The sequence below is a fragment of the Lolium rigidum genome, chromosome 5 (assembly GCF_022539505.1).
Source record: "Lolium rigidum isolate FL_2022 chromosome 5, APGP_CSIRO_Lrig_0.1, whole genome shotgun sequence".
In the NCBI taxonomy this organism is placed as follows: Eukaryota; Viridiplantae; Streptophyta; class Magnoliopsida; order Poales; family Poaceae; genus Lolium; species Lolium rigidum.
Window position 1 is genome coordinate 65,434,096 of NC_061512.1, and position 26,589 is coordinate 65,460,684.

General features: G+C 40.7%; 2 protein-coding genes across 2 annotated transcripts; both read right to left on the bottom strand.

Annotated features, from left to right (window-relative positions):
• Positions 1 to 537: 537 nt before the first annotated feature.
• Positions 538 to 10,356, bottom strand: LOC124651129 (trafficking protein particle complex II-specific subunit 130 homolog). The gene is made up of 21 exons (XM_047190267.1): positions 10,192 to 10,356; positions 9,328 to 9,557; positions 9,058 to 9,239; positions 8,625 to 8,808; positions 8,379 to 8,469; positions 7,361 to 7,521; positions 6,878 to 6,967; positions 6,597 to 6,758; positions 5,505 to 5,566; positions 5,328 to 5,418; positions 4,598 to 4,749; positions 4,261 to 4,477; positions 3,521 to 4,066; positions 3,080 to 3,292; positions 2,511 to 2,895; positions 2,334 to 2,424; positions 2,167 to 2,251; positions 1,832 to 2,012; positions 1,355 to 1,638; positions 1,163 to 1,253; positions 538 to 1,048 (listed from the first exon to the last, which is right to left on the bottom strand). The coding sequence occupies exons 1-21, from the start codon at positions 10,253 to 10,255 to the stop codon at positions 873 to 875; spliced, it is 3,738 nt and encodes a 1,245-aa protein (XP_047046223.1). The 5' UTR covers positions 10,256 to 10,356; the 3' UTR covers positions 538 to 872.
• A 9,273-nt stretch (positions 10,357 to 19,629) lies between these two features.
• Positions 19,630 to 23,865, bottom strand: LOC124654398. The gene is made up of 7 exons (XM_047193404.1): positions 23,524 to 23,865; positions 22,416 to 22,607; positions 21,991 to 22,263; positions 21,225 to 21,327; positions 20,887 to 21,005; positions 20,404 to 20,571; positions 19,630 to 20,308 (listed from the first exon to the last, which is right to left on the bottom strand). The coding sequence occupies exons 1-7, from the start codon at positions 23,863 to 23,865 to the stop codon at positions 19,706 to 19,708; spliced, it is 1,800 nt and encodes a 599-aa protein (XP_047049360.1). The 3' UTR covers positions 19,630 to 19,705.
• Positions 23,866 to 26,589: the final 2,724 nt, after the last annotated feature.

Here is a 26,589-nt window from a genome sequence, read left to right on the forward strand (position 1 = left end):
CCTCATTTGATGAACTTGTGCATCACAAGCAGTTGTTCATTGGTGCAACACTCTAATCCACTGCAAGAACTATGTAACTATGTTTATGTTGCTGATTATGTGCTATATATTAGCCCGGTCTGAAATGTTTTTTTTGTCAAACCCCTTGTATGCGTTTTGATCGCTTTGGTAAGCTCACCATGAAACGTACATGGTAACCGTATACGGAAAACTACTCGTAACCAAACGAATGCCGAAAACACAAAAACGACGGGGCCTAGCTCAGAGCGACTTGTCAGCATCCAATATATTTGCACAACGTGACTTTTATGTCGCATGACCTCCTACAGAGCCAAGTTTCCCAGATGCAGCGAAAACCTATGAGTAACTAAACTGACCCATAATCTTGAAAAAACTGAATAGGACAAGTGACTTTTCAATTAAGAAAGCATACGGTTACAACGTCAGGCCAAAGGGAGCCAACGAATCCAACAAACGCCACATGCGGATTTTGCCTTAAAATTGGCGCATTACTTTCAATTACATAACAAGGGTACCCAACAGCAAATGCAATACCCCTTCTCTACTAATGAAAATGGCAAATCTTTTGCCTTGTTTCAAAAAATAAAATAAAAAAACAGCAAGGCAATGTGTATACTCCTAACTCGAGGACACCACCAGCCACACTCGCACACAATACCCAACAAATACACACGATAAGCGACACGACACGAGAACTTAGATTTTCATCCAGTCAATGTACACCGATAATTCAACCATTGTACATGTAAACAAGGAATCTCCAGGCAAAAAACAGAGTACCTTGTATCTCATCTTGGGGAAAATGGTGGTCTCTAAGTAGCTAATGTAATAACGGAGAGACAGATCGTAAATCAGGCTGGTATACAGTACGAGGTGCTAAGGGTGGGAGGGAGGACGCACACCAGGTGGGGGCCTGCTGGATTACAGCTGATGTTGGCATCGCCTACGTCGGGCAACCCTAGCTGTGGCGGGTGCACGTACCCAGACACCAGCGGGACGCATGTCACGGCGATCTCAATCCTTGACCCTGCAGGTAAAATGAATGCTTTCTGTGATAATGGTGCACACGATGATTGTGTACTGGGGTTTGACAAAGATGGATGACAAGTGGACTGAACCAAATATGTGTCTGGATTCTAACCTTGTGCTTCTGAGAATGAAATGTGACCGCATTTCCTCCCAGCAACCATCCAGTTTTGTGGATTAGCATCGACCTGATAAAGTATTCCATCCTGCCAAATAAAATACAAGTTTAGTTCCAAAGAAGATGTTCAATTTGGATCGTAGCATGGAATGGGATGCAAGAAATAACAAGAATGTTCTGCAGACTTACGCCAGACAGAGATGCCTCCTCCAGGTCCTTCAGCCTTTCAACCCTCCATTTCATGTTGACTAATTGACCAACCCTCAGGTAGTCCGTAGAAAATGGAAGGAATCCAACTGCCAGACATGGATCCAGAACAGGGCGCTTCAGTTTGAGTGAAATCTTGAATAGAAGAAGCTCTTCAGAATCATCAGGTTTAACAGGAACTGGAGAGTGTGCTCCAGTTGTTCTGTCACCAGATATCCCGTACTTAATATTCAACATGCTGTCAGCCTTTTCCAGCTCATCCAGGTCTGAAAATGTGAAAGTTTAACTGGATGATTCATGTTTAAGAATTATAGCTTGTATGGAAATGGAGTTTACATTGTACTTTCTTAGATGGTCATTGTGGTCACTAATACTACTATATCAACATTAGGAGAATCATAGTTTCATTGTTTTCTGCTTTAATAAAAAGATGAAAGTGGACTTCTAGAAAAGACGTACCTTTTGTGCCACTTAAACGTATTACAAATAAGATTCCAGCTCTGGAAGAAGGAGCAATAACCAGAGGGAACAAGCTTGACGTCGGCCGTCCATCCTTGCCTAAGTGCTCAAATCCAGCTTGTAGGTCTAATGATACATCCTTTACATGCAGAGTAGCCTTCACTTCAGAATGTAATATCACCTGGAAATGAAACAAATAACATAAATTGGGATTTAAGACTCCAAGAGAATTTATTTAAAACTAATACATACATTTACGCAGATATATCATTAGTGTTGCCAGCATTTTTTTGACATGGTATTAGCTAAGAATTGTGTAAACATGAGGACTGTACCTGCAGAAGTAGGGTTCCATCGTTGCACTTGTCAACAACACGCGTGCTCACATGGAACGGATTAGTGAAATGTACTGCAATGGTCCTGTAAAGTAATCACAATAGTAAACTTATTAGTTGGCATATATAAATAACGAGGTGAGAACACAAATACTCGAGGGTAATACCTTTCAAATACTTGATTATGGAAAGCTCCAAATTCAAGCTTGAGAGCAATCATTCTCATTCCATCTACTATGCTATGTTTCTGAGGGGATGCTGAACAAATACAAAACTAATAAAAACCTCAATCAACTGGCTGAAACATACTACCATACCCTGTGTTTGACCTATTTCACACGAACCTGGAGATGTTCCCTTCGCAATGGTATCGTCTATAGCACGAACAGGAAACCAAACAAGGGTAGTCACATCACTAGCCCAATCTGGCAGTTTTATCTTCCCATTTTCGATTGGGACCTTCTCAACCCTTCCAGTATCAGTGGAGGTTGATGTTGCACCAGAAGCATCAGTAGGACAAGCATGCCCGCCCTCGCTTCTGTAACTTTCTATCTCAATCATCTGTGACTCCTCAATTTTCAGTTCAGCACCAGCATCTATATGCAATATTCCACCTTTCAAAGAATAGTCTATAGGCTTGACAATCAACCCGATCCACTGGAGTTCATTCATAAGTAACGCAGAGGACACAGCAGGAGTAATATCAACCAGAGCCCTTGGTTTTCTCACCTACAATGAGCACACACACACAAAAGTAAGACAAGCCCAGTGTGTCACCAAGTACCAAGGTATATATCCTGTTATTAGGTCTCCTATTTGATTTTGAAAATATTGCTAGCTGACTGATGGTCAGTTGACATGGTTCACCAGGACTAACTTAGTCACAATACTCGAGCCTGTTTTAATGCATTACCTTCAAAACAGGTCTTGTTGGCTTCTCAAAGCTCATGAATTCATCAGTGTCCACTGGACCGTCTTGAGCAAATCCATGCGATCTGAATGATAGCTTGCCAATCTGCCCAGTGAGAGCACCCAACACGTAGGAACCAGGCTTTTGAGGAGGAATGTCGAAGGTGATAATATTTCTACCTGGCACAAGAACACGTGCGCCTGCACTCTTTATCGCCTGCATAACATGGCAGCATTAATCCATTAGGTGATTGCAAAGAACAGATGCAATTATCCCAAGCTGTTGTCCATATATTCCGTATTATTACTTCTCAAAGTTGTCTTACAATGATGAAACTGAATTGAACTGGAAACATACTAGTGTATCAGAATTCAGACAACAAATAACAAAGCTACATCCCAATGAAAGAAAGCAATCCGTAATGTGATAGCAAATTAACTGTACCTTAAGACCTTCATCTGCACTAGAGGAAGCTGATAATCTTAGACTGAGAGATTCGAGTGTGATGTCATGTGGGAAGCCACTCCAAACTGCTACAGATAGTGTACCAGGATCTCCATCACATAGTTCTAGTGGCGGAGCAGGAGTTCCAGCGAATGTAATTAGTGATGAAACATCAAGGGGCACGGGATGTGTCATTTCACTGTGAGCAAGCCGAACAACCTCTGACTGGAAAGCTTGCCGCTCTTTAGACGAAAACAAGCTACTCTCTAGAGAAAGTAACTTTACACAGGAAGCAAGATAACCAGCTTCGTCATTAAGAATCTTCTGGCATTCTGCAAGATCAGGAAGAACGTCTGCCAATAGCTCTTCCCAGCCTTCTGCAGAGTAGAGAGCACAAACTTTCTCATAGGATTTTGCAGCCAGGTCATAATTTCCATGCTTAAAATATATAGCTGCAATCTCTCCATCAAGCACAACTCCATGCCTTTTCCACCAAGAGCGGTGATAATTGTCAGCAGCACCTTTAGTGAGCTCCATATATCTATTCTGGTAACACAAAAACAATTACTGCTGCAGTTTATTTTTATCTATTACTTAGGCAAATTTCTGTAAAAACATGGTATTGACTTAGCATCCCTAAAGTTAATTAGTTCGACCAACTAATTAAAATACAAATTGAGGAAAAAACAGCAGTGGTAAGAAAGAATCTATCATAATGTGTAGCCGAATAAATATAATACCTCAAATTCTTCTGGTGACGAAAGTGATGTCATAAAATCAGGATCAGATATCGTCTGTTTCAATGCATACTCAGCTGCAACATGAATTTCTGACAGCCTCATGGGCCTATCAACTGGTAAAGAAGTCTCAGAGGTTGCTGGTCCGGACATCGTTCTTGTCATCAGGTTAGAAGAAGATTTGTTGGGAGAAAGTTTTGAATGTGCATCTGCACCTGAACTGCCCAGGAAAAAATATACACACGTATATAAAATTATAAATAGACAATCTAAAGATTATGCTGAAGTTAACAGTCCAAATATAAACGCATCATTAAAAGAGAGAAATAATTGCCCTTACCCATCAACTGAATCATATAATTCAGAAATATTTCCAACCGAAAGAAAAGCTCTACGCCTATTAGCCTCACGCAGCAGAAAAGAAGGTTCTAATGGCAATGGTTTCCTCTGAATGTCAAAGAGCTTTTCTCTTGGTTTTGCTTGAAGTATTGTCTGCATAAGGAAAATATTTCACAACTTCAAGCCACAGTTTGCATTAAATATGCAATAAGCAGCTAAACAGTACAAGCATTTCCATTTGTCCAAGACAGACAAAAGGCCATACAGCAATTCTTTTTTGACCCTGCATACAGCAATTCTCGTTTTCCAACTCCTAAATTTGGCATCTCTCGTTTTTTCCTTTCATTATACACCACCACCAAATGCATGATTTTTTACTTTGATGAATCTGAAAGTTTCCGTGTATGAAAAGTTGCATGCTCACAGATATTCCTTCGAACAAAAAACTGAAAATGGTACTGATCACTAACATGGAATAGCACTGTCCCTTTCCATATCCCATGCTTCATCTCATGCCACTTCATGCATAATGATATGCCTTTTGAGCATACAGAATTGGAGGAAGGTGCAGCTAGATTTAGTGACTGATTTTTAACATGTTGTCATTTCGTATGGAATTGGATATGGCCTAATTAAACCACTAGAGCAAACTGGAGTTTTGATGCAAAAGATCCAAAAGAATGCAGATGACACCTAATAGGAAGGCATTACACAAAGCTGAAAATGCTTGCCTTCTCCTTTGTCATTATCTCTGCCGATGAATCAGGTGGGATTGAAGGCCAAGTAGCTGGCTTGGGCCAAGATAGCATGCTTAAAGATGCACTGCAGATGCGTTAAACAAGTCAGTTTGAAGCAAAACTGGATGGGATGGTGAATTCAAAAGATAAATAGTGACATTGATCTTATACCTGTTGACTGGACTCTTTTCTATCTCAACCCCATAGCCAATTAAATAAGCAAGCCTCATAAACTGCCATATCCATCAAGAGTAATATATAAGCACCGAATTTTGCATGATTTGAACAAATTTAGCAAATATAATGCAAAAAATAAGCAAAAAAAAGTCGATGCCACCGTTGAACTTGATTGCACAAGAAGCTAATAAACCACGAAACAACAATTCATTCTCTAGTGTCCATTTGAACTTCATAGTGGAACATTAAGAATAGGGTTGCCCATCAGTAAAGAGATAATTGACCAAATAAAGATGGTTTAATTGTAAGTGATACCAAGTGTGCAAAAATAAGGACAGTACTTTTAGACAACTCATAAGTCCGAAGTCCCAACAGTTAAAAATAAACCACAATATGATCACCTATGAAAGGAACAAAAATGGTTCATGTTGATTGCTCACAGCAACTGGTGATTCAGGTTGTCTTATAGCAACAGTGAGAAAGTAAGCACACGGTTCAATAAATCTCCTAAGATTATCAGCATTTGAAAATAAACCACAAAATGGCACCATATGTACCAAGACGTGAAATGGACTTGACTTAGATTGCCCTTTACCCGAGCAGCCTGACCATGCTGTTAACATGCTATGTCAATCACTTCATAGGGGTAAGGAAGACGTACTAGGACTAAATTGATATATCTCTTAAGTGCTTGCCTCCGAAAAAGGTACAATGTCATCTTGTATAGATGGGATGGCTTCTATCTTAAGAAATGTACGTCTAATATTAAGGTAACAGATTGTCCTAACAACTAAATATAATCTTACAAGGCAAATCGAACCAATCCTTGTCTATTATGTGAACAGTAACTGTGTGTGCACTTCATGCTACAAGTATCGCACGTGTCGACACTACCAAGTTGGTCCCCATTAATAGGCTGCACAAGGCAAGACAAGACAGCAGTCTTTAAAGCACAAAAATAAGTAACCTGATAATACGAATTTGTGATTGAAGTTCCTCAATTGCAGAAAGGAAAAATGGTAAATGCAGAACCCAAAGACAAATTATTGCAGACAAACATGGGATATCAGGATTATTAAAGCTTGCCTTAACACGACAGAGAGAATAAAGGTCGCCCTGGAGACGGTAGAACTCCTTCTCCGAGTCAATAGCAACAGCTCCACCATCATACTGTGAACTCGTAGAGTTTATTAAACCCAAACATGCTGTTATCACCCATACTTCACGGAAGCAAAATGGAAGAACATTCTGAAGGGAAGAGAGAAAAAATCAGGATAAATAAACACGAGGTACTTTGTAAAGGTAGTCTTTATAAAATATTAATAATATTTACAGAGGAAGAAAATATAGAAACCACAATTACATACTTCATGCCAGGCTAGCGTCTTGGAAAAGTTGACAACAAAAGCATATCCTCTTGCAGCAACCTCAACCGGTCGAGACAGTTTAAATAATAACTGTGAAATGAGTGATGACGGCAACATGTAATTGTCAGTTGCCCCAAAATCATTAATAAGAATATACAGAAATAATAAAATTATCATAAATAAAAACACCAGGAGTGTAATTTTGTATAAGCGACCCATTTGAGGACAACAAGAGCATACTCATATCCTAATTAATTAATTAACTATGTGTCAGTTCTTTCATGCTTTACTAAATTTAAAAAATTAATTCTTTCAGTCTCTTCTTCTAATTGTAAACACTATATAATTGTAAGTTGCTAAAAAGAAAGTAATAAAGGGAGGTGCTTCCATACTTACATAAACACTAAGCAGTAGTAGTAGTAGTACATTATTACATGAGCTACTTGACTCCTTCAACAATCAAAGAATCCATTATGCACATACCTTAGACTGGCAAGCAAATATGTATTGCCTAAACTCAAATTCCCTGAACACGTCATCCTGAACAATTTGGGTCAACGCTTTGAACCCTGGATTTAGCAGAGCAGCCTGATCATCACCAGTATCCAATCCTCCAAATTCTCGAGGTTTCCCTGGGAGATTTACTGCATTCATGAACAAAATGATATAATTCTAGTTTATGGTCCAAATGAGGAATCTGCACTGCAATTCCGAAAACATAAGTTAATGTTAGCCTATACAAACATGATATGCTGTGGGTTCATATCGGATTCAACATTATCGGGAAAACGACAAAGGTGAAGGAATCACAGGCGCATAAGAAGAACCAGCTGGGTGGACACAACTAGATTTAAATGTGCCAAGGATGGGTGCTGCAGCACTACAGGTGAGAGTCAGACTCTACCACGGCAGACTGCTACAACACAAATCATAATGGAAAATACAGTTTGTGTTAGATAAGGACTGCTTGAGCTCTTCTAACTGGAATTGAGCCTAATCTCTTCCATGGCCCTCTCACGTTATTTTTCTTGTCTGGATGTCTGCTGAGTTCTAGATGTTTTGTACTCCCCCCGTCTATAAATAGATGCCAAAAATTTATTAAAATTCGGATGTATCTATACACTAAATCGTGACTAGATACATTCAAATTTAGATAAACTTTTGGCATCTATTTATGGACAGAGGTAGTACATTTTATGTCTCAAGCAATAAGAAAAATTCATCTTCCCCAAACTCTTTTCCCTACCCCTCTAACTCTCTTGTCATATTTATGTACTGCCAGCAGCAGCGGCTAACCACCACCGTCAGCTTTGGCTAAGGGTGTTCCATCCCTACAACCTACAAAGCAATTACCGACACCTTATGGAGTTACTGTAAGTTCACCAGAAGTGCATCACTCTTGTACTCAGCTTACAGTGAAACTTTGATTATGCAAATTTAATTAGAGATAAAGCTCAAAAGTCAATGCAACATAAGTGCCAGAAAAAAGTTTGAGAAAAACCTGATTCTGAGTAGCATAGTTCAAGCTCATCATATTCACGGAGTGAATCTTCATGAAGATTAGTCACTTCAAACATAAATGCCATACTTTCCTGAACAAATAAAAGGTGTAAGCTCAAGAAATCCACACAAACATTAAGGTAAATAATATTCAAGAAACATATAGGTAAACAATAAATACAATGCCACCAAGAATGAAATAAGTAACAATAATTGGCATGCTTCACAAATGGCTGTATTGCTATACCTTCAGAATAAAGAAGTTACAGAAGTTCCATATTGGAGTGAATCTTTGCTCACTTAACCTGCGGTTTTCTTCTTCATAAAACTGAACCCTTCTATCCAATGTATTCCTTATGCAGTCCACCATTTTTGAGTCGAAATCATCCCAGAAATCAGCATCAGGTCCATGAAGATCAAATTTGCAGCATCTATATCATAACTGGGTATGTTAGTATTTGTATATAACACGGTATTATTTGTAGTAACATTTAAACCAAAAAATCCCAAAAGTAGTTCCTCGAATATTCAAAAGTGAAAACATCCTCATACAAAACAAAATCAGTGCAAGATGACAGGTGACGGCAGCATGTTGCATTCAAACAACTGATACATACAAATACTCAGCACATAGATATTTGTGTTACCAACTCTACTACAATGACGTGGCAAAAAAATACCTTTCTCGCTTTTTAGTGTTGAAATCAGCCTCAAGCCTGGCATATACTTTCTTTGCCATCTTATTTGCTTGCTCGTTGCTAGGATGGGCCTTGGACACAAATACAATGAACCATTCTCTCTCATCATTTTGCACAATTAACTTGAGGCGAGGCTTAAGAATGGTTTTGAACTCGTCAAGATCCTGTACATTTTATACATATGAGAAGCAATGTTACTTAAAAAGAGAATCATAAAAGAGCAGCATGATATGGGAATGTGGAGAAGGATACCTCGCAAGTAACAAGAACAACCGTAGCATATGGCTCACGGAACCAAAACAAGTATTGTTCTTGTGGAAATCGACTCCGCAGCCTTGAGTCAGTAGTCTGTATAAATTCAGCTGGTAGGTTTTCCACTAAAACAGGGTTCCTCGCCTTGTTATTGAGGCAGGCTTTCTTGACAGGCAAGCGTTGCTGAAAACTCTCTTTGACGTTGAGCCACAAGTCACTGACATCCTCAACTGTTGCAGAAGATAAATTTTTGTATGAGAGAATTTTATACAACGAAAGAATACACGAACTTGAAGTCACATTTTGTCAGCATTCGCAGTGATGAATTAAAGTGGTTCTGTAAGTCAACTTTCATTGTACTCCTCCAGGCTATGCTCAATGGGCATCTGCCTGTCCAACACTACACAGGTGCGTGCAATCTGAGACGATTTTCATACTAAGAGAGTTTGCGCCGATATGCTGATGCATTATGCGGTTTCCATGCGAACCAAGGCTGTGCGGCCAAATTGGGAGTTGGAGACCAACACTGATTCCCAATTAGCTTAAGCACTAGGAATTTTACTTGACATTGAGACAGCGACCAGCAGGAAGCTAAACGCTACCTTGAGACCCTCATAAGTCATAGCACCATGAATCTCGCTAAGCAAGATTCCCACAGCAAGCCCGAGACCACCATTTCAGCTCTAGTCTCGAGAACTACCGCCATTTCACCTCCAATAGCCGCCGATCGGGCGCAACACGAGCGAGATCACGCGGGCCGCGCGGCGCAGATCACGCTATATTGGGAGTTGAGAAAGCGGGCAGTTCATGGCAGGGATGAGATCCGAGGGGTTAGGTGTGTGGTTTAGAGAGGAGGCGGCATACCGGCGATGACGATGCGGTCGCAGGAGGACTTGATGGTCTGGAACTGCGCCAGGTAGTTCGCCATGGCCAGGGGCGAGGAGATAGGTTCTGGGATGGTACTAATGCGCCATGCGGCGCGGCGAGCGCTCCGCCGCCGGAGAGGTCGCCGGAGGCAGGGGCGAGGCGGGCGGGGGAGTCGCGAGATTCGGAGGTGAGGGGGAGTGGTGGCCTGGTTGGGGAGTTGAGTTTGGTGGAGACGAAAGCAGGCGCTCAGGCGGGTCGGGTGCGAATCGGGCAAGTGGCTAACGGGGCTGGGTCCCGGTGGGCCACCTTCGTCGGTGTAATGGGTGTACAGTCAAACTCAAACAGCATATTTATTTTCCACTTTTCCTATTTTAAAGAGCACTAGGAAATAGATTTGCATCTGTCTATGTTTTTGGTCGAATGAGATTTTCTTAAAATTTCACTCTTATCTTAACTACAATTACACACTCTTCTAAACTACAATTACATACTCTTGGCTAAACTGTAGTTGCTCTTTACTAAGTGCAGACAGCGATGCACAAAATGGCTACCTCTTTCCAAAAAAAAAAAAGAGGTAGAGGAGACCCGTGAGGATTTTTTTCTCTGAAACTAATATGAATCCAAATTCGCGTTTGCGAGAATTTACATTAGAAGGCTATGTTGTACATCCATTCCCCTAGCGAAATAAGCTCACTTATTTAAATCACAACTTAGATTACCTTATATTCTTGTCTAAAAGGGAAAAAAGCTACCAACTTAAGTACTAGTGAAGTGCAAAATTTTAGACACCCCACAGTCTATCAATTTTTTTATAAATTTTGTGTAGCCATGACGAGTTAAGATTTTGCAAGTTGGTTTTGGATAGGAATTTGGTGCACATGGGCACTAGTGCCCCCTCCACTTTCAGTTTTTTTTTTTAAAATCTCACACTTCTGTTTCTCTAAAAATTATAGCATTCAATATGTAGATATGTACAGGAGGAGTCGACGCAAAAAGGTCCCGGTAAAAAATCTTTGAATTTTGAAAAATAAAAAATAAACAAATTTCTGACAAAAAGACATACTATTTTAATACTATTGTACTGCCATTTACTGTCACAAATTTGTTTTTTTATATTTCCAAAAATACAACATATTTTTTAACGGGACGTTTTTGCATACACCCATACTGTACATATCTATCTATATATTTAACACCATTTCTCCTATAAATGTTGAAACACTACCCTCTCAACCAGGCCATCTGAAAGGGGCAAACGAATCTGGGTCGTCCAATCACGTTGCAACCATCCCACTTTTCACCACAGCCGTCGGATGCAGTAACTTTTTTTTTTCATGTTTTGCTTGTCTGATTAGGTCAATGACGAATGGGACCTAGCGTGTGTAGGGACGGCCAGCAGAGGCAGCGAGGCCGCTCGTTCACATCGCCTTTCTCCGCTCGTTTTCCTGTGCGCGTGGGGTGGGTGAAAACCCTAGATCAGCCCGTGCCCCGTGGTGACCTCCCCCAATCCTCGTCTCCTCTCCCCGCCGCCAATCAGCCGCCTCTCAATTCCTCTCCCCACTGCGCCCCTCCTCCAGCTCTCCAAATCGAAGCCACCGCGACACGCGCACGGCAGGAGGAGGCGCCACGGTTTGATGCAGCGGACAACGACCGCACGGGGGCGACGGCAGCCGCTGTTGGTGGACGACGGCAGCCTCAGGCGTCATGGAGGAGGGAGGAGGCGCAGTGGGGAAGCAGCGACGGGAGAAGGGCGAGCAAACGGCGCCGGACGGGACGGCCGCCGTGGTGGACGAGAGGAGGCGTTGCAGGAGCGGGGCCCGGAGGAGGGCGCCGGCGGCGCCAGTGGAGTTCCGCTGGTGGCTTCCTTTCATCTCCCCGCGGCGGTTGGCGGTGCAAAGAAGGGCGACAAGCCGCGGGAGCTCGCCGCGCCCGTGCAGCTCGTCCACTAGCCATGGGGACACGCACTCGCCTATGCCCCTCATTCTCAGCGCGTTCTCGTCTCCGTCACACAAGTGAGCTCTTGCTTCCTCTCTGTATCTCTTGTCGATTGTATATGGTAGTGTGCTGGTGTTGTTGCCGTTGTGGGATACTTACTGATGTGTGTGTGCTTCTGCAAGATGAAGGACATGGATCTGTGTTCTGCTAGATGTGTGTTGTGTGTTGTTGCCATTGTGGGCTACTACTAGATGTGTGTCTATCTGGATTCAAGTTTAATACATGGATCTGATGTATGTTTTTTATGGATATAATTCCACATGGTCTGTAGGTTAGATGAGGACAACAGCAATGCCTCCAATGGAGGCCATGACGTTGCTTCTCTTCCCAGTGCAAGTTGAGAAGAGGAAGATTAAGGAGCAGCGTGTTTAGGATAATTGGAACAGAGATCCTAATGATATCATCACTTAAATGTTATCTGAAGCAGCCCAAAGTGAGAGTTATCAAACCGTTGAGCTCTTTATTAGAAATCTCACCACCTGCAGTTGTAGCAGGCTAGCAGCCAATGAATGTGCTATCAGGTAACAATCTATACATTAGAATATCTTCCTCAGTTTTTTCTGTAGCCCCTTTATTAGTTCATATATGTGATGATTCAAGGAGATGAAGAATGTCGTTGCATAGTCTATATTAACCTTGTCACATAGCTTAACTTGTGTGGTCTCAATTGCATGGGCGGTTATATTCGTAATAACTAATACTTGTTTTGTTTTGGACTTTTAGTAGATACTTGGATGATTACAATTGTAAACCATGTCTTACCACCTCTTAAATGTACATAAACTTTTGTTTTGCGGTTCATGTTCTTATACTAAATATTTGATGATCTTGTTTTTTTGATAATGGTGTTGCTTTTTTGCTATTGATAGGTTATATATGAAGCAAGATTTGGCAATCAAAAATTGTATCAACCACAAAATATCATCAGAAAGTAACTAGGAGGTCTCCACGAAGTAATTTTCTTTCTCCATCGATGTTCAATATGTTCTGAGAAAAAATGGATGATTATGGGTGAGGTATCAAGCTCGGCAGATGAAGGAGGTTTGAGGGCATGTAGATCAGTACATGCGGCTCAGTGAGTGTTTCTACTTTCAGGTTGTTGATTCCTTTGTACTGTTGTTTTAAGAGGCCGGAAAGAGTCTTGCCAGCCTTGACCTCTGATGTTTTTTCAGGAGCGGTACAAGTCGTTGTGCCTATCTCAGCAACTTGGTGTGGCTGAGACTCTTGCCATAAATGCTTCTCGAGTAGGTGAACTCTCCTTTCCCTATCCCACCGCCCTCATTTGTTATTGTTTCATATTTTTGTATGAATTTGTGAGGAGCTCACCAAGTTAAACAAACATCATTTTGTGCTTGGCTATTTCTGTCTATTAAATACTTGAGAAGGATCGATAACTGCGATATATGGATATTTTTGTATATTCTTGGCTATCAGTTTGTATGAATTGATAACTGCGATATATGGATCAATAATTTTATTTTCCTATTAAATACTTAAGAAGGATTGGTTATTCTTTCTTCTAGGATCAATATGCAGATTGACATTCAAGTTACTCTAGGATCTCTTGCTAATGAAACTCCGGCCTTTCCCCGGGCCTGATCACATACATTGTATTTATGTGTGTTGACAGGTTGCCTTCATATCATTTCTCGAGAGTCTACTACTGCGTTTTAGATGTATTTCAGAGACAATAGCAGCCCCAGAAACAAGGACGCGAGAGACCAATGAGGAAAAAGGTTGTTGAGGGGGCAGCTTTTTGGTTTGTTTGTGTTTACATGAGGACAATCGCACTACCACCAATGTTGAATGCCATCAGTACTTCACAGTTAGTTATGGGTGCATCAGTATAAAAGTATTCATATCTATTGGAGTAGTGTTTGCAACAACACAGTTGTATCAACATTAGTATTTCAAATTTTAAAGCACATGTGCGTCAATATAAAGCTAAGCCTACCTATCTGGTCCATTCTATTAATGCAAATGCTCATGCCTTTTTTGCCTATGTTTATCTTTATGCAGATAATTACGTTGTTCAGGTGATATCTGTTATACGGGTTACCAACTAATTTTCCCATGGTAAGCAAGAGGTACTCCCATGTCTGAGATCATGTAGATATAATTGGAAGTGCTTGTTGATATCGATAAAAGAAAACCCGGTTATGTCATGGAAGTCCATGAAAAAGATAAAGAATGCCTTTCACATTTACAGGAATTGCCTATGCTCCAGCGTTTTTTTTCCATTTACCAATATTAACAAGTAAGGTTGTAACAATAGTCATTTAAATATTTTAGTTCGCAAAACTTTGTGTAGTACAATGATTAGGCAACCTGAGAACTGATTCCCTTTATTCTTTTGCTTTCATGTAGATTTAACTGGTCGAGGCATCTAAAATACACCAATTTGAATATTTCATCTCAATTCAGAGCCGGGAAATCATCTTTATCCATGGGCATGAAACCCTCTCAATAAAAACTGGATATATATCACTGCTAATTATGTGAACCTTAATTTACACACAGCTTTACACGGTTAGTGTAGAGATGGGTGATACTTAGAAATTGCATTATGGTCAAACAGTCTACTGCTTGAATCATGCTTGCACTAAATCTGCTTCACCATTCATAGGTGCCGCATGTGTGTTTGTTCAAGGATGTCAAATACTCCCAGTTTATATTAGTTTTCGCATGCTAATGCTAATAAATTAAAATCTATGGTTACTATCCAGAGGTCATTTGAATGTTTCTCTGTCACGATGAGTGTTCGAAAGATTACAGTATGTCACTATTGCTCTGAATTTTGAATGCTTACAGTATGGCACTATCAAATCTCAGGTTTTTGTACCCAAGTGAGCTGTTGTAGGTAACGAGTTTGGTGTTGAAATCGGCCTTGATTTATGTGATGTTTCATTCGTGTAGGATGCCAATGATGCACAATGAGGAGATGGTTGGGCCTTGGCGTGCTTATGGCAGCAGCTCCCTTGCCAGACAAACTCGCCATCTCTTTCCCTAGGTATACCAGCTTTGGCCATCTTTTTCCATGTATTACTTGGTTGATATGCTTCTGGACGTTACTTTTTGAAGTGAGTATTGTTTAATTGACTTTCTTCTGCATATAATAATCCTAAAGAAAATCCATGTGAGTGCCTTTATTGTGTTCCTTTTATGTTTTGCTTGCTTTGACAAGGATGCTTTCTTTTATAGATTCTTTTCTTCATGAGAATGAGTGGGCAGCCCGTATAACCTGATGAGAGAAATTCACGTAGGAGTAGTCTGCTTTCTGTAGCAATAACTTCTTTGTGGTGTTTGATCTTTAATTCTTATTTATCATATATGATGGCTTGAGGTTTGCTAATCCATGATTTGATCCTGAAATTTACTTACATATATCTATGGGATGTCACAGATGAGGGAGGAGCAGACTCACCGGCTCAGACGGTGGTTTTGGCACTGGCGGACTCCTCCACGAGTAAGGCCCTCCTCTTCCTCTCAATGCATCTTCCTTTCTCAAGTCCCTCTCACTTTCTCTCTCTGTCCACAGATCGGGCCACATGTGAGATGGCGGGGCGTGGTCTGCGTGACTCCATGAGATCCATGGACATCGGCTCTTTGTCCGGCGTGGGGATGCGCAATGGCTCGGTGACAGAAAGCATGTGTTGCAGGCCAGCGGGCAGAGGAGGGAACCCTCGGCTACGGTCACAGTCGGTGTGGTATGGCTCCTTATCTACATCACAATCCCCTACGTCTGTTCTACTTCCCTTCAGGTAATTTGTTATCTTCCGTGCTCTGTGATGGTCATTTCTTATGCTTGGACTTGCAGGGAGATTGGAGCCAGCTCTCACTCATGTATTATCTATTTTTTTAGTTTTCTGGTCATTTGATTTGATCGATCACGTTATTCAGCTCGTTAAAACTGTTGCTTCTGATGATGATTTGTTGATGATTTTTGCAACTTAAGAATCATACCAAGGTGATCTGGAGGAGGGAGGTGATCATTTACTTGAACATTGGCAGTACCACACCCACCGTCTCCTCTCTCTATCCCTTAAACATTTTTTTTGGGTTTAAAACTGCTTCTGTCCAATGGTGGTGAAACTTAAGTAACTTGTGATAAGAAGAAGAAAGATATTACTAACCACCTCCTGCTTCTGTCCAATTCGTGATTGTACTATAGCCATTGGTGCTTGCTGAAATTCAGGTCCTCCTGTAATATGCCATTGGTGTTTGCTAGGTGATTGCTTCCATTTTTATCTGGCCTCTCAGTTTGTTTTTTTGTCAGTCCAATAGGATCAGTGCGCGATAGAGCAAGCAATTTAGGTAGGGAAAACCTCCGTAATATATTAATCAAGAAGTGCAACAGTACGGAAAATGTTTCAATGTTGGCTTTCTTTTATTTTTCCAATTTATTTAACAGAAACCTGGTCGCTGTCTTATTTTGCAATGCAACTGTTTCAGAGCATCACTCACTGGTTATGCCTATATGGAATTTTACCATTCATCATCTTGTGCATGTGCATGCCAATGGTGGCGTTTTTCTTGTGCTCGTTTGTTGAATTGCGTAAGCTAGGCAAGTTGTGTCAAGATCTGTGGTGTGCACTTGAGGCGATTTGTGGTGTGCACTTGAGCCTTAGTTGTTCATGCTATCGGGAGCTGCCAGCATGGCGAACACTTACGTTGAGTTAAAGTTGCAATACCTACAGGACTACATCGCGGTGACCCTCAATTCTAGAAGGTACGTACTCTATCCATTCATCTCAGTACAGGGCAAGATGACATCTAAAACAAATCGATACAACAGTTTACTCACCAATATCCTCTCTATTTATGGGTGATCAGGATCGGGTCAAACGTACAGGTCTACTTCGTGCGGTCGTTGCTTGACATGATCAAGTACCTGTTCAGCTACAAATGGGCTACGACCTCTACGGTGTTGACTTCAACTCCAAGGAGAGGACAAGGTACAAGAGGTACTCTGCCAAGTAGTTCGCCAGCTTCCTTCATTGATCAACTTCCTTTAGCCTGCATTTTATTTCTATGTTTGCGGATAAAGTTTGGGTGTGATTTAATTCTGGACGCCATGGATATCACAGCTATTCAGCACTTTGCTCCAAAGACGCTGCAAAGCCATGGATATATTTTACTATTATATGCAAAAAAAGAGTTGTCTTTTTTACTGTTATAGTGTTGGCTGTTATTCGATTTGGTTCTGCGCTTACAAGAAATGTAACTTAAGAAATAATAGTATTATATGTAAACCACCAGCTCAGTTTGTTTGTCTTCACGAAAATGTGTTTTCCTTGTTTACGCAGAGAGATATTGTTTACTTAGGCGTTTGCAAAAAGACCGTCATATTTTGGTCCACTAATATTAACCCCTCAACCTTACAGATTTTTGGAAAAAATGTCATAGGGAGTAGGAAATAATATTACTGTGTTATCCTTTGGCTAAGCTTCTCTATATAGAGATGTTGAAAACCAACAATGTGTAGTTCTACTTTTTTTTGTGCAGTTTTGGCGGTCCATCTTCTCCGAGCAAAGCCATAGGCCATGGACCTGCTGCTGTGCTCTAATTTGGTAGCAGCCTGACAGTGGCGAGAGAGCAGGGGACTGGGCTAACTTACGGGAGATCTGGACGGTTTGGAGTTAGAATGCCCAAATCCTAAATTTCTATTTAACCCCTTTGCCTTATTTATATGTATTTTATAGCTCCTAGATATATGAGCTATCTACCTTAACACCATCAGAGTAGGACTAAACATATTATTGCAATATGGGCTATTTACTATTGTGTGACCTTTTGATTCTATCATCTGTGTTTGTGTTGTATGACAATGTATTGCTATTGGTGATTTTCTGATCATCTTGGTGTGCAACCGAACCATCATTTGCGTTTTATTTCTTGCTGATTATCATGATGTACTCATTTACTGATAGGACATGGCTTCAATTCAGGCCCGGGTTTGGTCTTTGCGCCAGGGCGTCATCCTATATATTATTGTTCATTAGCATATTACTAATAGTCTTTGGTTTGCATTGATTTAGGCATTTCTCTCATGTACTATGTCTGCCATTTGCGCGATAGCGCAACCGGTCATCTAGTAATTTTTAAAGACACAAAAGTGTGAGGTTTTAAAATTTTCAAAAATCTGAAATTGGAGGGAGCACTGGTGCCTATGTGTCAAAGACACTTTTTGGTTGGTTTTCAGATTTTTTTTGAAACTTTGATGTGCCATATTTGAATTTTCAGAAAAAAGGGCTCCAAGTATCCCGAGATCTAAAATGAATTCCCCAAACTAGACCTTCTTACAAGAATGCTCTTCTATCACTTGTATGAGCATGAGAAGAGGACACCTACGCGCATGCTCCTGCTCTTCCGCTGCCCACCACGCCATGCACGGCGAATACAAACGACTGGCTTATCGGCTTTGGTCCTTCGCTTCGCCTCCTTGATTCCGTTTCGACTTCTAGCTTGACCGTTAAGTTCGCCTCTATGTCTATAAAAGATGTCGCTCCAATCCCACAGAGACACGCGTCTCCGCTAGATCTCTTTCCCGAGTGTACCCCTTCATTTCAGGTTAAAAAGATGGGAAAACGCTTTTCTCTCTATAAAAGCTTTTCAATTTCTACTATTATCAATCTGTTTAGACTTGTCCTTTTCATACTTCTATCTAGATGAAATGATTAGTTTATATTCTAATTGTTATGGTAATGTTTTATCTACTGTTTTTATTGATTAAACATGTGAATTTGCTCATACATCCAACACAAAATTGCATCCCGATGGCACATGCTCTTTTCTGTACAAAAACCACATTTCCTAAATGTAAAAGCTAGACATGTAATTTCCGAGTTCATTGTGTACTTGTAAAATTTCAAGGAAGAGTGTTGTGCTTTGAATTTTGTTTTTTCTCAGAAGGCACAAATGCATTTTATTAATGAAAATTTACAAGAACATAAAATACATAAAAAATATCTGTAAATTTTTTATTTTATTAATTTCGAATTGAGTTTGCATATCAGGTGATGGATGATTCTTTTGGCTGTTCAACCAAACTGTACATATGATAAATAAATATACACTGATCACTGAACCCAGCTAAAGAAAGTAAACAATATAAAATTGCGCACAGATGATGAACAATATGGATCTCATGGTTTAAGGATCTGATATAACCTTAGGACTTCAGTATTAAATGCTTCTTTTCAAACAGTTGGTCTATTTTATACAAGTATAATGGGTTAGCCAACCTCACTTGGAGATTAATATGCACAGCTAAGAACAACAACACTGCTGAATTACTGAAACCATCACCAAGCTTATGCTCTTTGAGCTGATGCTGTGATGATTGTCAAAGGGAAATGAGAACAGAAAAACAGAACAGAGTCAACTAGAGATTGTACAACTTCTTTATTGCTATGGCAAACCATAAAAATATATCAAATCTAAGGTACTAGCAAACTGAAACACTAACTTTTGTTTCCACGATCTGTACAACAATTATTCTGTACACCAGTCAATGCTACAACAACTCCAGCTGGTCACCGTCGACGTCCTCCCCTGCAAGCTTCTCAATCAACAGCTCCATTGTCTTGATATACTTGGGCATGTAATGTTCCCTTACCATGGATTTCCCCAGTCGAATCTTGCTGTAGAGATGTCGAGGTGTCTCATATAGGGTGACAACTTCCTCCTGTCCACCTTGCTGACTTGTGTTTGGCTCTGCAGCTGGCAATGCAACCATGTGCAGTATTCGACCTGGAGGATATAGCTGGAGGGGATATTCGGAAGGTCCTGATGGTGGCAGTTCCTGCTGCTTGCTGGTCAAGGATTCTTGAAATTCCATGGCCTGTCCTTTGTCAGTTCCTATCGGAGGTGATTTATTGCCCTCTCTGTTAGTATCCTCATCGTCTGACGCTCCAAGAGAAACTGAGGCTAGCTTCTGAGCTGCTGCTTCAGTGTCGCTTTTTTCAGTTCTGTCATCAACATCAGTTTCATTTTTCATGTCCTGAGTATGTTTTTCAGGGTCAATAGCCTGCTTCTGTGCAGAACCACATGACCAGCAAACTAGCGAAGGGCGTTTCTTCACATCACAATGGATATCTTCTGAAGGCTTAATCTCAGCCTGGCAAATCATATGGCATTATGTAACAACAACAACAACAACAACAACAACCATCTGTTTCAAGAAATAGTGCTTTCAAGATATACTTATTATACCTCAGATGTGTAAGGCTGAAGCATATTGGCATCTACAATCTTAGATCTTGGATCAGATACAAAGGGTACATGAGCTCGCATGAAGCTCACAGAGCGATTGACGAAACCTAAGAATCTAGTCTGTTGAATCTGTTCACGAAGTTCATGCACCCAAGATGATGCCATAACCTGAGATCATTGACTGCAGCGGTAAGTATATATGATACTCCCTCCATTCCAAAATAAGGGTCACCGATTTGTCTAGATTTGCATTTATCTAGACACGATTTAGTGTGTAGATACATGCGAATCTAGAAAAATTTGCTTATTTTGGAACGTAGGTAGTATCTTTTACCAGAAAAAAACATTTTACAGGACGGATTTTTTTTTGACACGCAGAAGTGCATATCAGCTATGGGATGCGAATGTCATCATGTATGATTCCTACTTAATTTGGCCATCATTCTTTATACGGGCTCATAAATGTAGGTGACTGAAAGGTACCTCTGTACGGAGCTTGGCAGTCGAAACTCTGCCAAGGGATGGCACTACATCATTTCTATTGACAATGGTCGTAATGAAGTCTTTACACGACTCAGCCAAGTCCCATGTCATGCAAGCAGCTGAGCAGTAACACTAGAAAATATTAATATCTCAAACAAAGTATTTGCAATTACATAGATCATAAGTTTGCAGCACCAAGAAGATAAATTAGTATTTTACATATGTTAAATTCTCATATTTCAATCCTGAGTTAGTTGTTTGAATAACATAATTTTGTTGAAATATGACATACGGTCTTCAGTAGTAAACATACTATTTCCTTGGCTTATAAAGCATACCTGGACCAAATGCGATACATGTAGATGATGATAACCTATCATTCTCACGTAGAATGCATGTCAACAACGCCGCGATACTAGCACCCATTGAATGGCCAATGATCTAAATTAACAACAAATGATGTGATGTGAGTTAGCTAACAGAATAAAAAAAATCATCTGCGCTGTACAAGTAGCAAGCACAATATATTTCGATAACTTCATTACCAGGAACTGCCAGACAACATGGAAGATCCATATAGAAAAAAATATAGTTTACTGTCAGTTTGATACAACTTAAAGCACAAATATTTTGAAATGATTTATTCAATCGCTCTAGGGTTGCTTAACAGATACAGTTTGGACATAAAGGAACTGCTTATCTCACATTTAGTAGATGCCTAAAGCATATTATCATGTCCATTAGGGTAAGTTTTACATTTTTGAATGTTGTTTCCACTATACTTCGTATGAACCTTGCTTAATTTTTACCTGTCATGTTCAGCACTAGAGAATCTTAGGAAATCATTAAGACAGGCTTAGCTGTATGAGTACATCAATTATTTTACATTTGGCTGAAATAAGTTGCTGTTCCACCTGTCATAGAACGTTTGGCAATGTATCACTGTTCTTTCTGGCCTGAAATTTCCTGAGAATAAAAACTAGGCTCTAACCACAATAATCTTTCAAGAGCAAGCATGTGCTTTTGCAATACGTGGTGCTACATTTTCTGTACTGCAGAACACTGAAGTAGCATCTGAAGAGTAATAAAACAGTAATGAATTACCATAATTCTGTAGTCTGGGAATTGCTTGGCTGCTTTACTGAGGCAAGGAGTGGCCTGACCTGCAATCCAGCGAGCCGATGTAGCCATTCCACAATGCGCATATCCCAACACTAGGTTGGACACACAACCACCTTTAGCCACAACATGATGAAATGGAATGTCTGCTCCAGTTGCTGCTGTCAGCCGTTCCTTAACACTGATAGCCCCCCGAATAAAAAGGAGAAAGCATTTTGAACTTCTTTCACGCACAACTGTGAAAGCAGGCTTCAGAAACTGCACGATAGCACACAATTTCAACCAAGCTGTCCTGATTTACAGTCTGTACTGAAAGGAACAGCAAGATTATTGGCTCCAACATGTTTTGGTATGCAAATAAAATCAGAGGCATAATTTAAACAATGGAGTATTGCGTGATACTTACGCACCCTCGCCTTAGATTTCTTAATAAGAACATCACTCTCATCATAGCCACCAAACTCTAAAAACACTTTGTATGGCTTCTTTGAGAAATACATGCATAGCTTCATATATCTTTGTAATGACACCAGCTCCTCCCTCGCCCCAGGCCCTCCCAGTGGCACAGAATCACTCCCAGCATACTCATGCTGCAGATTACCCTGATACAGTAAAGTGACGTCATAAGCATGATAAAGTATGCATTTCATAAATATAAGGGCTGATAAATAAAAGGATGCAAGCAAATAACTTATTCTTCTTTATTAAGCAACTCTGATCTTTGTCTGAAGTTTGGTATTCAGTTTCAAACCTAATAATTGCTTCAAATTAAAATCGTAGAGCCTAATTAGGGGAAGGCTGGTCCAAATGCAATGAAAACTGACATTGCACGCTTGAAATTTCTTCCCGCCAACGAAAAGAATAAAATACACACTACTAAATGTCGAACGCTTGAAATTTCTTCCCGCCAATGAAAACAGAATAAAAACACACTACTAAATGTCGAAATGCAAAAAGTGGATGAAAAGGTGAAAATAAAAAAGTATTATCTGTAGGAATCCAGCAACCAAAAATAATGAAAAGTTAATCAGATTATTTAGTGCTAATTCTTCTTTAGGGAATTTAGTGCTAACTCCTTTCCTAGATGCTTCACAACAAACAAGTAAAAAATCAAACAAATAAATAGACATTATTTGTGATCAGCTACTTGTTTATACTAGCAGAGATTAGTCCCATATATAGATTCTCATAGCAACAACCCAGACATACCGAGTCATCCATCTTGAAAACTAAGCATGGGCACCCACGTAAGTTCTAAAAGCTTCTAATAAAAGGTAAGATTGTCCTCATAACCAAAGGCGATCAACGAAACAGCCACAATCTTGACCAAGAAAATTCAACGGAAGCAACCAATTCCCTCCCTTGTACGCATCACCCCACTACCAACAATAATAAACAAGTGAGGAAAGCAATCTGGCGGCAAGAACACCAAGACCAAGGAGACCGAAATATCTTCTCCTTGTGACGGGAGCGCTACGTACGGGGCTGCAGTTTTGATGATCGGGACGGCGCGCGCACCTGCTGCCGCATGTAGTAGTTGATCCCGAAGGCGAGCTCCCCGAGGGACCACTTGCCGAGCGTCTCCCCGTAGGCGAAGCGCACGGTCCTGGCGGCCTCCGCCACCGCCTCGCCCCACCCTCGCGGGGCCCGCTCCGGCCACCGCCGCCCCCGCCTCGCCCGCCGCCGAGACCGCGCCTCCTCCTTCTTCCGGTTCCTCGCCGCCGCGGAGGATATCACCTCGTCCTCCATGGCGCCCCTCCCGCCATCTGCGCCGGCGCCGTCCCCGCAAAGCCGCCCCGACAGCACCAGGTAGACCAGCACCGCCGTGCCCGCCGCCGTCGCCACCCCCGGCGACCCCATCGGGGCACGGGGACCCGCGCGCGGGTAGAGGAGAGAGCTGTAGAGGGGAAGCGAGTCGTCGTTGGGACTGGAGTCGGAGACTGCTGCAGCTGAATTGGGGAGGCCGTTGCTTGCAGCTTGCAGCTTGCCGCGGGTTGCCGGGGAGAACGGCTAAATTGGCAGGGAGGATGCGGCCAGAAAGACGATTTTACCCCTGGGGGGTTTTTGCTTCAGCTCGATCGGGCCCTACCTTGCGACGAGGGACAGTTGTTTTCCTTTTCGTCCAAGCACACCAACGATACACCAACGGCAGATTGTTGATGAAGCCTAAGGACTTTTTTGGGTCACAAGTTCGATTCCAAGCTTAAACTTTAAGTTTCACGTCTGAATGTCTGAATGTAACAACGGGTTGATTAGACTACTTAAACAACACTCGAGAAGAAAAAGAGGAAACAAAAGTCATATGGGACTATCATTTTTTTTGAAAGGACATATGGGACTATCTACTCATCTCCTTTCCCATTTTCTTTTGAGATACCCTTTACAACGTTGATATCAAAAGTCAGTTGGCCTGTTGTGAAAAAAATGATCTTAAATTCGATGTGCACGTAGAAAAAGAAAATAAGACCACTTTGCTCAAAAGGAACCGAGAAAAAGGTTAAAATCATCCTACCTAAAATATACATTATTTATCTCTGTAGAATTACTTCATTTAGTCACAATACACACGCACTTTGTGCTAAGAAATGCGGGATGTTTGATTATTCATATCGTATCAAACCATAGATCAACCGGTTCAAACACTAGTCTAACCATGCTTGCGAAAGCATGACCTAAAATCGTCAAGCTTGAGCCTGACCCGAGACATGATAAATATACTTGTATTTAAAATTATATAGCAATATTGTAATTATCTAAGAGCTCAGATAATTTTTCCTAACATGGGTGGCTGCATATTAGGCGGATTGAAGCCAACGAAGTTTAGTCTAGTTGGCTCCTTTTGTATGCCTTTACAATTTATTTGTTTTCAGACTTGATACTCGAACGGCTGTGTGCATCTTAGTTATGCAGAGGCTGGGTGTAATGCTTAAATTTTTTGAGTAATGAAGCACCCTTAATCGAAAAAAAATCTAAGAGCTCAGATAGAATTAGCTTAAACATTATATCCAAACTCCTTTGGGCTTCTGGTTCAGATTTCTCATGCTCCTTATGTTTTCAAACTATTGCTAGTTGAATTAAGCTGGACGCCTCATGCGGGTAAGCAAAACCTACAATGTTCTTAACTTAATGTGACATCGTAGAATCAACTCACACAAATTTTATTTAGAAACTGAAAATAATCTGGAAAAAATGTTAACATACACGTGTGCTATATCCATACCTCAAAAAATATTCAGCTAAAAAACACATTTATAGAAACAAAAAAGCATAATTTTGACTATGAGTAGTGTTAGATTTGGGTGAATAGTACTTTGCACTATTCATAGCTCAGTTTTTTGTTTGTTTTGGATCTCTAACTGTAAATACAATTTGAATCTTCAATTTTATTCATGTTGTATATATGACACAGACTGGCGTTGTAATTTTATTTCATAATTTATTAACATGTTTTGTATTAAAAAATTATTTTACGAATCCTACTTAAGGGAAGATCCTATTGCCATATAATAGGGCACATACTCAACGTTGGATGTTATCGCCTTCTAGGGTAAGAAATGATAAGGTTTAGCTAACCTTGTGTACCTTCTATTTGTCGAATTGCTAATCCGTCTTAATATAATGTCGCAATCATTCATATTCTTATCTTAATGACTACGTGATGCTAATTAGATTCAGACCCTATCATGGAGCTGGCCCTGCTAGCTACTAGCTAGGATGCACTCATGCACATGATTAGTCCCAAAGCGCGTATTGGTTTTAAATTGCACCAATAATAAGGTGTTTCCTACCACTGGTTAACTACATACAGTATATTCGACATTAGATGGCTCAACTATATATGACATTTCACATACTCAAATTTCTTAATTTGATCCCCTGGCCAGATGCGTGCTATTTAACCGTATACTGTCTTTGAAATTTATTTCGTATAGATTTATCGGCAAAAGGGTATTCTGGTCAGTCCAAGTGCACGACAGGAGGATGCTGGCAGCCGCCTGCTGCTGCTCTCAAAGCTGGAATCATCAATTGCCGAGGGAGAATATGAGGAAGCTGGAAGCATATGCATGGAAGCTCTCCAATGGTGTGACCCCACCATGCTGAAATAAGAGAGGATAACACAACATAACTTAATTTAATTAACAATGAAGTAATTTTAGCAGATCAACACTGAATTTATCAGCCTGCAATTTATTTTAGAGAAATGGCAGCAGCAGAAGCAAGCTCAATCCTGGAGGCAAGGTATAACCTGAAGGAATCGTGTATATTCTTTCGGTATCTCTGCGTTTTTATGCCTGGATATTCCGTTCTTACAAGGCTTTGAATCCCTAATGATTTGATTTCCCCGTACGTGCAAGAAAGGGTTATGGAAGAAGTGTGAACTACGCACCTCTCACTCTCCACGAAGTAATGGCCGATTGGCCCGGAAGCCTACACCACTTCACATACACAAGCTAGGCAAGAAACCCAACATTCGCTAGAAGAACACAATTATGTGCACAAAAGATGTTACACATCACGTACATTGGCGTAGTCAACTTCAAAACTAAGACCTATATTTTAGAAAAATTGGCTCACCAACTGCAC

What these genes read in the sequence shown, in the direction of transcription:
- LOC124651129 (XM_047190267.1), bottom strand. Translation starts at nt 10,255, where the DNA reads ATGGCGAACTACCTGGCGCAGTTCCAGACCATCAAGTCCTCCTGCGAC. An exon ending in AACACTAAAAAGCGAGAAAG is followed by an intron (nt 8,809 to 9,057) that starts GTATTTTTTTGC and finishes GTTATGATATAG; the next exon opens with ATGCTGCAAATTTGATCTTC. An exon ending in ATGGAACCCTACTTCTGCAG is followed by an intron (nt 2,013 to 2,166) that starts GTACAGTCCTCA and finishes TTTCATTTCCAG; the next exon opens with GTGATATTACATTCTGAAGT.
- LOC124654398 (XM_047193404.1), bottom strand. Translation starts at nt 23,865, where the DNA reads ATGGGGTCGCCGGGGGTGGCGACGGCGGCGGGCACGGCGGTGCTGGTC. An exon ending in TTAAGAAATCTAAGGCGAGG is followed by an intron (nt 22,264 to 22,415) that starts GTGCGTAAGTAT and finishes GCTATCGTGCAG; the next exon opens with TTTCTGAAGCCTGCTTTCAC. An exon ending in TCCCAGACTACAGAATTATG is followed by an intron (nt 21,328 to 21,990) that starts GTAATTCATTAC and finishes TTGTTAATTTAG; the next exon opens with ATCATTGGCCATTCAATGGG.